The 15,572-nt window shown below is 43.7% G+C and overlaps 1 protein-coding gene across 18 annotated transcripts in view; it reads left to right on the top strand.

Annotated features, from left to right (window-relative positions):
- svila (supervillin a) overlaps positions 1 to 15,572 on the top strand; it is a 246,635-nt gene that overhangs the window by 197,969 nt on the left and 33,094 nt on the right. For all 18 annotated transcript variants that reach the window (XM_039753870.1, XM_039753862.1, XM_039753872.1 and 15 more), the window contains 4 exons: positions 2,493 to 2,772; positions 4,238 to 4,392; positions 7,914 to 8,019; positions 13,120 to 13,327. In XM_039753870.1, coding sequence (XP_039609804.1) covers positions 2,493 to 2,772; positions 4,238 to 4,392; positions 7,914 to 8,019; positions 13,120 to 13,327 — 749 coding nt within the window. The remainder of the gene's footprint in view (positions 1 to 2,492; positions 2,773 to 4,237; positions 4,393 to 7,913; positions 8,020 to 13,119; positions 13,328 to 15,572) is intronic.

Raw genomic sequence — 15,572 nt, 5'->3', positions numbered from 1 at the left:
AGGCATATTCACATACTTATTACCTACGTGTTTGTCCCATCACTTATAAGCTGAAAGGCACTTTCTGATAAGTCAGAGGGGCTGCTAATCCGTTGTGTCCACCAGCAGGCCGCATTGTTTGAAGTCCAGTTGCCATCTTGTTCCCCTCACATTTTGATGTCTGTGTAGCCCTCCCAGGGCAAGTGTTTTTCGTAGGTACGTCAGCTGCATGAATGTGTCCAGCATTATGATCAGTTGATGCAGGCACCTGACTTTCGGTTTTGATCTCCAGATCACTTGCATCAAAAATCAGAATTCAAGAAGTCAGAGTCCGATTCAACAATCTTCTTCTTCTTTTGGCTGCTCCCATTTGGGGTCGCCACAGCGGATCATCTTCTTCCATATCTTTCTGTCCTCTGCATCTTGTTCTGTTACACCCATCACCTGCATGTCCTCTCTCACCACCTCCATAAACCTTCTCTTAGGCCTTCTTCTTTTCCTCTTTACATTTCAGCTCTATCCTTAGCATCCTTCTCCCAACATACCCAGCATCTCTCCTCTGCACATGTCCAGACCAATGCATTCTCGCCTCTCTGACTTTGTCTCCCAACCGTCCAACCTTAGCTGACCCTCTAATGTCCTCATTTCTAATCCTGTCCAACCTCATCACACTCGATACAAATCTTAGCATCTTTAACTCTGCCACCTCCAGCTCTGTCTCCTGCTTTCTGGTCAGTGCCACCATCTCCAGCCCATATAACATAGCTGGTCTCACTACCATCCTGTAGACCTTCCCTTTCACTCTTGCTGATATCCGTCTGTCACAAATCACTCCTGACACTCTTCTCCACCCATTCCACCCTGCCTGCACTCTCCTTCACCTCTCTTCCACAATCTCCATTACTCTATACTGTTGATCCCAAGTATTTAAACTCCTCCACCTTCGCCAACTCTACTCCCTGCATCCTCACCATTCCACTGACCTCCCTCTCATTTACACACATGTATTCTGTCTTTTTCCTACTGACCTTCATTCCTCTCCTCTCTCGAGCATATCTTCACCTCTCCAGGGTCTCCTCAACCTGCTCCTTACTCTCGCTACAGATCACAATGTCATCAGCAAACATCACAGTCCACAGGGTTTCCTGTCTAATCTCGTCTGTCATCCTGTCCATCACCATTGCAAATAAGAAAGGGCTCAGAGCTGATCCCTGATGTAATCCCACCTCCATCACTCCTACCTCCGTCCTCACCACTGTCACACTTCCCTCGTACATATCCTGTACAACTCTTACGTACTTCTCTGCCACTCCCGACTTCCTCATACAATACCACAGCTCCTCTCGAGGCACCATGTTATATGCTTTCTCCAGGTCCACAAAGACGCAATGCAACTCCTTCTGGCCTTCTCTAAACTTGTCCATTGCATCTGTTGTGCTCTTTTTTGGCGTGAAACCATACTGCATATACATACATACATACATACATATACATATATGTATAGTCCGATTCAACAATAATATGCAAAAAAATAAATATGCAGAGTATTTCACTTTTGTGCCTTTGCTTCACTCTGTTGCCCGATGTCGATGCCATTCTAGACGTTGCTTACTCTACACTACTACGCACACGCAGGTTTTCAACGTCAAGTCAACGAGTTCTAACAGACCTTCGAGCAAAGAGGGTCTACCTATAACGTCACAGTGAGTTTTATCAACATTTACAGCTTTCTTTCGCCCTCTGCCCGATGTCCATTCTCAACCCGTTGTGTCGACAAAAGTCAACTTCCTCCCTAAAAGAGTTAAATCCACATTGGATTCTTTCACATCCATTTCTTTCCTTATGTGAATAAAACTGTTTTCTGAACAGGAAAAGAGACCCCTCTTTATTCTTTTAGTTCAGCTGGAAGTTGCCATAACAGTGAAGCTGGTTTGGTTTGTTCTGACTGCATGCCAATGTGGGCTTATTCTCCCTGTTAAATGAAGCTCTAGCACTATTTTAAATGGAGATGTGTTGATAATTGATCGATAGAGGAATTGAATGGGACTGGATAAGTCTGAATATTTCATGTCTCAGTTAATAGGAAACTCCACACTGGCACAGTTACTTTTGATCAATGTCATCACCCATAACTGCAAGCATCTGGCCACTGTGATGTTAATTAAGCACTGAGAGGTAACCAAATGAACATTTGGGGTAAAGTAATTAGTTTGCTGAATGCTGTCCATTTCTAAATCAAATGTCAAGCCCTCCCAGTTGAACATGGCCACATAGTTTTTTTTTCTGCACTACAAATCCCCATTTAACCACCTGGCTTACCTCCTATTGTAAATTGTGAATCCACACATCTCTAAAACCCTTCATTGACGTTTGTCTTCCAGTTGTTGTTGTCTGATATGAGACATGGCTGTTTTTATAGCCAGAATACTTATTATGATGAAAGCCTTTCTTAATATTTATGCAGACTTGCTCATTTACAGGAAAATCTTGTTGTTGTATCTTTGTACATGCAGCTCGAGCATCACGGACATGAATTTAAGCCGTATGATGCTGCTTTAATGCTCCGCGTGGCCGACACTTCCACAGGCACGATGTTGGATGGTATGGATGTCGGACGTGGATATGGCTTTGTCGAAGGTGAAGACAGAAGACAGTTTGAGATTGGCACCCTCTCTGTGGATGTATGGCACATCCTAGAGTTTGATTACAGCCGCTTACCAAAGCAGAGTATCGGCCAGTTTCACGAAGGAGATACGTATGTGGTGAAATGGAAGTATATGATCAGCACTGCAGGTCAGTCTTGGAGCAGGTGCTATGGGGGAGTCGAGCCAAAATAGAACAAACCTTAACAAACCTGACAGTGTCATTTTTCACCCTTCTCAATGCACGTATGCCACCTGCCTGGAAGTGCCAGCAGAATAAAAGGGTTTGTCCCGTCCTCGCCACCACTCGTGTACCGCTTTCTTCATGTCATCATCTGTCTTGAATTGGCGACCACCCAGATGTTGTTTTTTTTAGCGATCCAACAAGATGCCAAATATGGTGAATAAGGAGGAGATGGCAATACCTCCAACTACAGTTTCTCCAGACAAGCCTTGGTGTTCTTAGCAGTGTTTGTGTGTCATTGTTTTGCAGCAAAAGGACCCCTTGAGACAGCCGTCCCCGCCGCTTGGATCAAATAGCAGGCTTCACATTGGTCTCCAGCCAAGTCACAGTAACTTAGTGACTGGAGTACCCCCTCGGCATGTAGTGTTCGACAACAAAACCTTTTATTCTGCTGGAATCCAGACAGGTGGCTCAAGTGCATTGAGAAGGGTGGAGACTTTTGTTTAGGTTGGTTCCATTTTCTAATAAATCCCATTTTCTAACTCTAGCTGGACTCCCCCTCATACATTTCTTGGTTTATATTGTGTCTCAAATAACTCATTTTTGTTTGATGTACTGGGTGGGGTGTTGGGGGTTAAAAAATATTGTCTTTAATATTTAGACCTTTAGAACAGTTGTGATGGGAACAGGCCATTCTGTTCAACAAGTTCATCCATCCTGCGGTCTTCCAGGAACTGGCGTTGACCACCCCTGCTCTAGTGAATGTTGTGTGTGAGAAAATCAGGAGATCGGTGGTTAGAGAAATACTCAAACCGGCCCGTCTGGCACCAACAGTCACATCACTGTCCCACTTTTTTTGCCCCATTCTGGTGCTTTGATGTTAAACTTAATTGAAGCACCTGATCAGCAGGTAAAGAAATACTCACAGCAGACTGTCTGGTACCAGCAATCACGCCACAATCTATATCACTGAGATCACAATAACCCCCTTCTAGTGTTTGATGTGAACATTAGCTGAAGTTCCTGACCCATATCTGCAAGATTTTTGATTGGCTGATTACATAGCTGCATGGATAAGCAGGTGCACAGGTGTGCCTAACTTGCTCAGTCAGTGTATCTACAGTATGTATTGTGACAGTTACTCCTAATATATATAAAATCTAATATAAAATACATAAAATCCTTTTTTTAGTTATGACATTTATATCTCATAATTAAATTGCCACAAGTTCAAATTTGTAAACAATGATGCAGGATTTTATAACCTGTCCTTTATAATAACAAACAGCTAATATTTTCTGTAGCACAATTTTTTCAGGTCTGATTTCAAATCTTGCCTTTTCTGTGTTTCTAATGATATTCTTGTATTTCCTGTATTTCTTTTTACACTAAAGTCGCACTCTTTGTTTCTTTTTTTTTTGGGATTCTGAAGTGGGCAGAAGGCAGAAGGCTGAACAGGTTCGGAGCAGTGGTGCCGGGAAGGAGAAGTGTGCCTACTTCTTCTGGCAGGGCCGCAACTCAACTGTGAGCGAGAAAGGGACCTCTGCACTCATGACTGTAGAGTTGGACGAAGAGAGGGGAGCCCAGGTAAATGTTCGTGTGTCTGTGTAGGTATTGTAAGAGATGCCCGGACACAGACAGGCACACTGACCAACAATGTCCCAAAACACACACGTTTATTGCTGCTTCCTGTACACAGCACTGTACACTGCACAAATCCGTACATTTCTTTCTTTTCTGTTTCTTCTCTGTCGCCCTCACTCCTCCTCTCACAAGCTCTGTCGTCCAGCTCGACTAATGGAGTGAGGTGGCCCTTTTTATAACACCCCAGATGTGCTCCAGGTGCTTTGCAATGATCTTCCGGCGGCACTTTCTGGTGTGGCGGAAGTGCCTCATGAGCACCCGAAAGCACTCTTGACTGTGCCCAGAAATTCTTCTGGCAGCACGTTCGGTTATTGCGGAAGTGCTGCAGTCCAGGGCTCCATAATCCTCTGGGCGGCCCCTAGTGGTGGCCATAGGCCCCAACAGTGTTGAGCTTCTAAGCTCTGATCCCGAGGCCCCGATGCAGACCAGGGTGGCTGCCCTCTCATGGTCCAGGAGAGGTATTGTCCCTTTCCCGGTCCTTCTATGCGTCCCAGCTGGGCAGGATCCCCAGTCGTCCGCCACAGTATAAATAGATGTATGTATGTGTGTGCTTGTATGTATTGTGGACTACCAGGGTGCGTACAGCCGCCCTAATCCTGACGCAGATGAGCAGGCAGGACACAGCACCCCTTTATTTTTAGGTGGGTAAGTTTTTTCTTCGCTCCCCACAAGAGCACAATGTCCACAATACAAAGCAAAGTGTCTCTGTTAAGCTTCATCACCCCTGACTCTGGCTCTTCAAATGAGGTGAGACGTCTTGAGCGCCTGGGAGTGCTCCAGGTGACTCATCACCATTACCTGGAATCACTCCTAGGAGCTCAAAAAAGCCTCACCCAACAGGGTTGTGCCAAACTCCAACTCCCAGCAAGCCCTGTGGGAATCCAAGGTGCCACAGCTACCCAGAAGGGCTACCATCTAGTGTCCAAGGAGAGGCAGTGACACAAGTCCGTCCATCCAGCTGTCGTTCCAGCTGGGTAATGGCCGAGGATAGATAGAGAGGGAGGTTGGGTTGTATGTGTATGTGAGAGCATGAGGGAGGGAGTGTATGACTGTGTTTGTGTGTGACTGTATATGTCAGGTGGGGTTTTGGACTCCTCCCCTCTCCTGGGACATCTGGCAATACTACAACATCTTTGCCTACCCTCCCCCTGCCTTAAGCATCTGTCTGGTCGCTCCCGGTGGCTGTCTGGTGAGATCTGGTTCCCTGGGCTCTGTTAGGTCCTCGGCGGGGTGGGTCGCCCTTGGGTTCCGGGCCCAGCCGACTCGGGGGTGAGCGGCTGCGGGCAGGCCCGAGGGCTTGCCGTTGATATCTCCCGGACTCTGCTGGTTGTGACCCCGGGTGATCCTCTGCGCCTCGTGTGGGGTTGGGGCTTCTCTGGTGACGGCCTCCCTGGGGTCTCCGCTCTGGGGTGACCTCTGGATCTCTGGGCTTGGAACTCCCTCCATCTTCTGCACGCTTTTGGGGGCAGGTCTGTGGCCCTTCACACTCACTATTGGATGCTCCTATAGAGAAACCTTACACATACAAGTGTGCGTACGCACACAGGTGCTCACATGGTGATTTCATAAGTATGACTTGGACATCTTCAGCACATGACCTAAGGTTGTGGTTGGCCATAAATGCCTTAGTAATAATTACTGTATGATTGTCAGCAAACATTTTTACTTTTATATATCTTCATGTAGCTGATGCAGCAATGTTTTTGTCTTGTGGTTTGTTTCCCCCTCTCTTTCTGCAGGTCTAGAAGCGGATTCTGGTTCATTTATTGTTTATTCTATACGAACCCCCCCTTCCCCCTTTACCTCCATCTCTTCCTTCTCTCTTCTTTTTCTTTCACTTTGGTCTCCGTGTCCGGTTCGAATCTTAAAAACATCTGAAAATATTTTTAATAAAGTTTTGGTATCAGGCGTGACGTCAGCAGAAGCTGTAACGCTCCACCTGAGAGAAAACCTGTAAGGCTAGTCACCAGCATTCAGACATCAATTCTGATTGCTTCACAGCCGAACGGGACACGGTTTAAAAAAGAGAGAGACACACACACACACACACACACACACACACACACACACAGTCAGTCATCGTCCAACCCGTTACATCCTAACACAGAGTCAAGGGGTTCTGCTTGAGCCAATCCTAGCCAGCACAGACCTCAATTCAGGAACAAATCCTGGGCAGGGCGACACACACCCACACACCAAGTTTGATCAAAAAATAAGGTGAATGCGTTACAATAAAAAACACATTGCCATTAATCCCTCTCAAAATACTCCCCCTTGCTTCGAGCACACTTACCCCATCGTTCTTGCCACTTCCAGAAGCAGTTCTAGACATCCTCTTGTGCGAGTGCCTTTATTTGCACTGTCATGGCTGTCTTGAATCCTGAATTGATTCAAAACGTTTACCTTTTCCTGGTCATTTTGACTTTGGGGAAGAGCCAGAAGTCGCACAGTGCCAGATCCATTGAATAAGGTGGATGAGGACACACCGTAAGATTTTTAATTGACAAATTGCCGTACCAGAAGCTGTGTGTGACCTGGCGCATTGTCATGATGGAGGATGAAACAGTTTGGCCTTTTCTCAGGTCGTTTTCTAAACGCATTGTTTCTTAAACCCTCTCATAAGCCCTTATATTCAGAGTTCACCATAGTGTTCCTGGGTAAAAACTCGGCTCACACAATTCGATCAAGGTCAAAAAACACAATCGTCATCACCTTGATGTTGGATCTTGACTGACATGCAGGACACTGAGGCAGCCACAACAGCGCAGCTAAAGACACTCACGAAAGAGGACTTTCAGAACTGCTTCTGGAAGTGGCAAGAACGATGGGATGAGTGTGTTCGAAGAGAGGGGGCGTACTTTGAGGGGGATTAATGGCAATGTGTCTCTTACTGTAATTTTTTTTTTTTCATTTAAACATTCACTGTATTTTTTGATCACACCTTGTAATATGCGTGTCTGGATGTTTGTGGCATGCAGTCCCAGTCACAGTTGACGCTGCTGTTTAACCTGTGCTGTGGCTCAGTGAAACTCTCGTGTCTTACGTTATCTTGAGCAGCATAGCTTCAATAAAGATTGAGAGTTGAGAAAGCTCAAGAAAGACCCAAAGGTTAAAGTAGTAAAGCATAAGCAAACGACCATAATAAGTAGTATTAAATAAGGGAAAATTACTACTTGTGATTTGTTTTGATGACTGATTTTATAATTATTCTATTTTGCCCTGTTTCCGCAGTGTGTATACTGTATTTACTTGTACCTTTTATATGTACTACTCTATGTTTTTCACCTTTTAAGATGCATCTGATGAAGGTCCAGCAGCTTAAACTGTGTCGTATTTTTATTTTCTATTGTACGTCAATGTACTGCACATGTGCTGGCAGGCATCTTCGTAAATTCACAATTGAAGGGCATTTCATGCATTGTGTGATTGTACAGTAAATTACATTTGGGGTTCTGTTTCTGCAGGTTCAGGTTCAGCAGGGGAAGGAGCCCCCTTGTTTTCTGCAGTGTTTTAATGGAGGGATGATTGTACATTCTGGTAAAAGGGAAGAGGAAGAAGAAAATGCACAGAGTAAGTATGAGATATTTTTCAGTGCCTTTACCAAACCTGCCTAATCTAATGCAGTTACAAGGAGTGTCAGAGTCTATGTGAGAAGCGTCCGTAGTTGGCGGGATTGGATTGGGAAAGCACAAGCAGTTTACCTCAACAGACCTGGCGAGTTTGTGCAAAATCAACGCAGACAGTGGCCCACCTGGAATTGAGCCTCTGGAGCTGTTGGGTTAGAGACGTAGTGACAGGACAGGCAATTTGTCTGGGGTTTTGTGGCGAGGGTCCCCAAGGGCAGTCCTTCACATTAGCACACTCCATTAAGGCATAGCATCAACACACTATCTTCTTATATAATATGCTACCGTGGCTGTCCATTTGTCTGTCCAGGATTTTAAGTCGCCTGTAGCTCGCAAACAGTTTGACCTATTGGCCTGATAAATGGTGTACAAATATTCTACGTGACGTCTACTATCTGCTTTCGGGGTGATGATTGACCTTCAAGGTTATTCCTCTTTTTGTTTTTATTTTATTTTATTGTAGAATCAACCCTCGGCAGTAGGCACACGCGTACGGGCGCCGTTCTCATCCCTACCACCTTTTTGTCTCTTCCCCTATCTCTTCATATCTTAAATCATCGTTGAGGCAGATTGAAGACTTGAGTGCCAACTTAAGTGAATACTTAAGGAAAACGTATAAGTTATTGCAACACAAACACTGACTTAATCAGTTTTACTTAACGCAAGAAGATGCCAACAAAATAAGAGAAGAAGCGGGCCGCTAGGGTGGAGAAAAGAAAAGCTGCTCAGGAAGCAACAAACACATCAACGTCTGAGCAAACGAATACTAAACATACAGAGAAAGAGGATGAAGACTAGCAATGCTCAAGTCAAGTGGATTCACTGCACGTTATCATGCAGTGCGCCGTTACTGGTAATAACATAATCGTCCCCCCACCCCCTTTAAATGCAGCCCCTTACAGAGTTGTAGGGTCAGAGACATCGCAACAGAACAGGCCCATAACTGAGGTGCCGGGGGGGGGATATCCCAAGGGCATTCATTCACATTGGCACACTCCCTTAAAGCTTAGCATCAACACACTATTGTCCCCCAAGTGAGACCCTAACAGAGTTGTGAGAGTATTAGTGATGAACTTAGCTTTTTTTTTTTTAGTAATGTTAAATGTAACCACAGCAGATCTCCGAAATCATGAAGAGGATTTACATGAAAATCCTCATCATCAAAAATTGAACTGACTTCATTTCTTTAAACAAATCCGCCGTTTCTGATTTGGCTTCAGTCCGATTTCTCTTCAGGCGCCAGTGTAGTCCGCACCAAATCGGCCACAGCTTGAGTGGGTATACCGTGAGACGGGTGGGGGCGGGTTTGGTCTAGGAAGTCCCCCTTCTCAGCAATCCTAACTCTTCCTATCACTGTTGCCTCTGAGGAGCGACGTTTTTCATCTTTAGAGCTGATTAAATCTCAGGGCATTCAGCCATTTAGCTCTATTGCAGTGTTTGAAGGCCTTTGAACTCAAATAACATCGCAGCTTCATTGGCTCGAGCCAAAGCCCAGAAATAGTCATTTTGAAACTTTAATGTCTTTACAAACCATTTTTTGTTTAAATTTCTCATATGTGCACTTTTTATTTATTTTCCAATATTACAATGTGCATTTTGTATTTTTTTTTTCCTGTCATTCACCCAGTGGCACAGTGGTAGTGGTACTGGGTTATAGTAAGGAGACTAGGGTTCACATCCTGGTCCTTCCTACATGGAGTTTCAGTGTTCTCTGCATGACTGCATGCTATTTTATTTATTTATTCATGTGTTTAAAACCTTAAATATAAACCAACTTTAAAGCTAATCTACATTCCTGTTGGCATGGGCTAAGTGACTCTCTCGAGGGTCATCGGATTATTTATACCAGGCCTCTGCCAACTGATCCCCGTCCCACTCCCCAGAATTATATCATTTCATACATGCGGAAGTCCACAACTGTGTAAATCTGATTTGAAGTATGGATACGTGTTGATAGTTGGGTTCTTGTTCCCTCTGCCAGTCTAAAACTCCATCTTTAGAAAAAAGACAAGGTCACAATGGCACAAAGTGCTGCCGCACGATCCCCAAGGGTAGAATTAGAAAAGTAAAACGTCAGTAGCAGGTAATAATGTATGCTAAGCTTTTATTGTTCAAGCATATAGCAAATATAATTACCAAATACACTCACTGGCCACTTTATTAGGTACACCTTGCAAGTACCTGGTTGGACCCCCTGTTATCTGCTGTAATTCTTCATGGCACAGACTCAACAAAGTGCTGGAAACATTCCTCGGGGATTTTTGCTCCACATTGACATGATAGCATCACAGAGTTTCTGCATATTTGTCGGCCGCATATCCATGATGCGAATCTCCCCTTCCACCACATCCCAAATGTGCTCTGCTGGATTGAGATCTTGTGACAGTGGAGGCCATTTGAATCCAGTGAACTCATCATCATGTTCAAGAAACCAGTTTGAAATGATCTGAGCTTTGTGCCATGGTGCGTTATCCCGCTGGAAGGAGCCATGAGAAGATGGGGACACTGCAGTCATAAAGGGATGGACATGGTCAGCACCAATACTGAGGTAGGCTGTGGCATTTAAATGATGGTCAGTTGGTACTAAGGGGCCCAAACGTGTGCCAAGAAAATATCACCACACCATTACACCACCACCAGCAGCCTGAACTGTAGATACAAGGCAGGATGGATCCACGTTTTCATGTTGTTGACAACAAATTCTGACCCTACCATCTGACTGTGGCAGCAGAAATCAAGACTCATCAGACCAGGCAACATTTTTCCAATTTTCTATTGTCCAATTTTGCTGAGCCCGTGTGAATTGTAGCCTCAGTTGCCTGTTCTTAGCTGACCGAAGTCGTACTCTGTGTGGTCTCCTGCTACTGTAGCCCACCTGCTTCAAGGTTTCACTTGTACGTTCAGAGATGCTCTTCTGCACACCTCAGTTGTAACAAGTGTTTGAGTGACTGTTGCCTTTCTATCAGCTCAGACCAGGCTGGCCATTCTCCTTTGACCTCTGGTATCCACAAGGCATTTTTGCCCAGACAACTGCCATCCACTGGATATATTCTCCAGAGATTGTTGTGAGTGAAAATCCCAGTAGATCAGCAGTTTCTGAAATACTCAGCCCAGCCCATCTAGCACCAACAACCATGACATGTTCAAAGTCACTTTAGTCCCCTTTCTTACCCATTCTGATGCTTGGTTTGAACTTCAGTAGATCGATGCCTAATTGGCTGATTAGATATTTGCGTTAACAAGTGTGCCTAATGAAGTGGCCTGTGACTGTAAACAGTAATGCAGTATTTGCATACAGTATACAGGTGCCGGTCATAAAATTAGAATATCATGACAAAGTTGATTTATTTCAGTAATGCCATTCAAAAAGTGAAACTTGTATATTAGATTCATTCATTACACACAGACTGATGTATTTCAAATGTTTATTTCTTTTAATTTTGAGGATTATAACTGACAACTAATGAAAGTCCCAAATTCAGTATCTCGGAAAATTAGAATATTGTGAAAAGGTTCAATATTGAAGACACCTGGTGCCACACTCTAATCAGCTAATTAACTCAAAACACCTACAAAAGCCTTTAAATGGTCTCTCAGTCTCGTTCTGTAGGCTACACAATCATGGGGAAGACTGCTGACTTGACAGTTGTCCAAAAGATGACCATTGACACCTTGCACAAGGAGGGCAAGACACAAAAGGTCATTGCTAAAGAGGCTGGCTGTTCACAGAGCTCTGTGTCCAAGCACATTAATAGAGAGGCGAAGGGAAGGACAAGATGTGGTAGAAAAAGTGTACAAGCAATAGAGATAACGCACCCTGGAGAGGATTGTGAAACAAAACCCATTCAAAACTGTGGGGGAGATTCACAAAGAGTGGACTGCAGCTGGAGTCAGTGCTTCAAGAACCACCACACACAGACGTATGCAAGACATGGGTTTCAGCTGTCGCATTCCTTGTGTCAAGCCACTCTTGAACAAGAGACAGCGTCAGAAGCGTCTCGACTGGGCTAAAGACAAAACTGCTGCTGAGTGGTCCAAAGTTATGTTCTCTGATGAAAGTAAATTTTGCATTTCCTTTGGAAATCAAGGTCCCAGAGTCTGGAGGAAGAGAGGAGAGGCACAGAATCCACGTTGCTTGAGGTCCAGTGTAAAGTTTCCACAGTCAGTGATGGTTTGGGGTGCCATGTCATCTGCTGGTGTTGGTCCATTGTGTTTTCTGAGGTCCAAGGTCAACGCAGCCGTCTACCAGGAAGTTTTAGAGCACTTCATGCTTCCTGCTGCTGAACTTTATGGAGATGCAGATTTCATTTTCCAACAGGACCTGGCACCTGCACACAGTGCCAAAGCTACCAGTACCTGGTTTAAGGACCATGGTATCCCTGTTCTTGATTGGCCAGCAAACTCTCCTGACCTTAACCCCATAGAAAATCTATGGGGTATTGTGAAGAGGAAGATGCAATACGCCAGACCCAACAATTCAGAAGAGCTGAAGGCCACTATCAGAGCAACATGGGCTCTCATAACACCTGAGCAGTGCCACAGACTGATCGACTCCATGCCACGCCGCATTGCTGCAGTAATCCAGGCCAAAGGAGCCCCAACTAAATATTGAGTGCTGTACATGCTCATACTTTTCATGTTCATACCTTTCAGTTGGCCAACATTTCTAAAAATCCTTTTTTTGCATTGGTCTTAATTGATATTCTAATTTTCCGAGATACTGAATTTGGGACTTTCATTAGTTGTCAGTTATAATCATCAAAATTAAAAGAAATAAACATTTGAAATACATCAGTCTGTGTGTAATGAATGAATCTAATATACAAGTTTCACTTTTTGAATGGAATTACTGAAATAAATCAACTTTGTCATGATATTCTAATTTTATGACCGGCACCTGTATAATCAAGTCTCCATTCATTTTGTGATGTTTCTAATTTTAAAAATTGTGTTTTCTTTCCCCCCCCACCACTGGGTTGGATGTGTAAAAACTGCTATTCTGAATTACTAAAATACATCATTTTTCACTTTCTGTTATTTGCAGGTGATTGGAGACTCTACTGTGTGCGTGGAGAGGTTCCCGTTGAAGGGAACTTGCTGGAGGTAGCCTGTCACTGTAGTAGTCTGCGGTCCAGAACGTCCATGATCCTTCTCAACGTGAACAAAGTGATCATCTATTTGTGGCATGGCTGCAAGGCACAATCACACACACAGGATGTTGGGCGGACAGCAGCCAACAAGATAAAAGAACAGTAAGGATATTCCTGAGCTAACGGATTAGTTGAACATTTTAGAATTCTCCTAGATGGGACGTGGTTCACTTGCCAAAATGTTAAGTGTGCTTGTTACATAAATGTTAAAGAATTAGAGGGGTACACTTCTACTTGAGGGTAATGATGAAAGAGACAGAATTGTCTTCCTATTTGTGTATGCTTGTAAAATGCATTTCTCAAAATGAAAAGGATACAGGTCTGTATGGACATTAACCAGTAGTAAGTTGTTTGAACTTTCAGACATGGACTTCAATGGCAGTGTATTATGGATGCTCTGATCATGTGGCTTTATTCTTATGCTGACACCAGTCACCAATTTCATGTTACAAGATCTGTCAGAGTCTGATCTTCAAGTGTCTGAGCATCTGTGTGTCAATCCAGTTGCTGTCTCACTTTCATTCCAACAAATGGTGCATCACAGACATTTGTTGTAATAAACTGCATTGCATTTGTCATCCCAACTATTCCCATACAAATCCCATACAAAATGGCTTATAACAGAGATTGGCATTGCATTTCTCATTCCAACAGATGGCACATACAATACATTAGTGTAAATGCTTATGTGGTGCCATCTGTTAGAATTCACTGTGCTACAATGTCAGTACACTCACAGCGGGGTCTTCAGTCTCTGATAAGATCAAACAGATGACAAGGGTGAAAACTGGTTGCAAGTTACTTGCTTTTATTGCCTGCTACTTATATCAATCGTAAAAAAATAAAATAAATAAATTAGCTGTATATGTGTTCAACCTCTTAAAGAATCAACCAGTAAGCATTTGTGGGATCTTATGACTCTTAAGATAATGTTGATTTGGTAGAAGCAGCCAATCCGTTTTTATTTAGGAACTCCATCCCTTTTGCTTGAAATTTCTGGAAACAATGAACTTTGTCAGCGTTTCTCCAGTAGAGCCTACAGAATATTTGCTCACAGGCTGATGCAGCATAAACACAAAGCAATAATGTACAGTATAATAAAAAAGAAAAGTAGGAAGTCATAACAATTAGAATGCAAAACTTGTAGAAGAGTCGCCTCTTTTTATAACGCTTTTCTGGTGGGCAGTTCTAAATTTTTTTTTTTTTTTTAATAGTACACAAATTACTACACAAAAAAAAAAAAATAGGTGGGGTCCCCCAGCAGGGGGGACTTTGCTTGATCCCTGAGGTTTAAAGTGCAGTGCCATAAAATCTGATATCATAAAATAAACCAGTAACGGTGCACAATAACATGCAGGGAATCCACTTGACTTGAGTTTTCATTCCTAGTTTTCATCCTCTTTCTCTGTTCGTTTAGCATTCGTTTGCTCAGAGGTTGATGTGCTTGGTGCTTCCTGAGCAGCTCTTCTTTTCTCCACCCTAGCAGGCCGTTTGTTCTGGTCTCTCGTTGGCATCTTTTCGTTGTTAAAACTGATTTATTCAGTGTTTGTGTTGTAATTACTTAGTACATTTTCCTGAATTTTTTACTTAAGCTGGCACTTAAGCCTCAAGAATGATTTAAGATATGAAGAGGTAGGGGAAGTGACGGTGAATGTGGTAGGGAATGAGACCCGTACACATGCGCCAAACGGCCGCCCATGTGGCCGCTGCTGAGAGTTGATCTATACTAATAAAAGGCAAAGCCCTCACTCACTCACTCACTCACTGACTCATCACTAATTCTCCAACTTCCCGTGTGGGTGGAAGGCTGAAATTTGGCAGGTTCATTCCTTACAGCTTCCTTACAAAAGTTGGGCAGGTTTTATATCGAAATTCTACGCGTAATGGTCATAACTGGAAGCAGTTTTTCTCCATTTACTGTAATGGAGAGGAGCTTCAACGCCGTGGGGCGGAGTTTAGTGTGACATCATCACGCCTCCCACGTAATCACGCAGTACATAGAAAACCAGGAAGACCTCAAAAAAGCGCTGAAGAAAACATGCATTATATAATTGAGAAGGCAGCGAAACAATAAGAAGCGGCGAAAGTGACATATACAACCATATTCATGAGTTCTGCTACTTGAAACAAAGCACGATGTAAACCTACACTTTAAATTAAGTTCATAGACAGGCTGCGCTGGCGTTTGTAATTTAGTGCCTGCCCATATAAGGCCGTCCGTCAGCGGCAATCCAATAGCAAACTGCCACTAAATATTCACGGGTGAAGGACTGTGCTTATGCAGAGGAAGATGAGATGGTCAGGGTGGTGTTTGGCACAAACTCAGCGAAACTGCGAGAGAAAGTTT

The sequence above is a fragment of the Polypterus senegalus genome, chromosome 5 (genome assembly GCF_016835505.1).
Source record: "Polypterus senegalus isolate Bchr_013 chromosome 5, ASM1683550v1, whole genome shotgun sequence".
Taxonomy (NCBI): Eukaryota; Metazoa; Chordata; class Cladistia; order Polypteriformes; family Polypteridae; genus Polypterus; species Polypterus senegalus.
The sequence above is the reverse complement of the archived record's forward strand: the minus strand, read 5'-3'. Positions and strand labels throughout refer to the sequence as shown.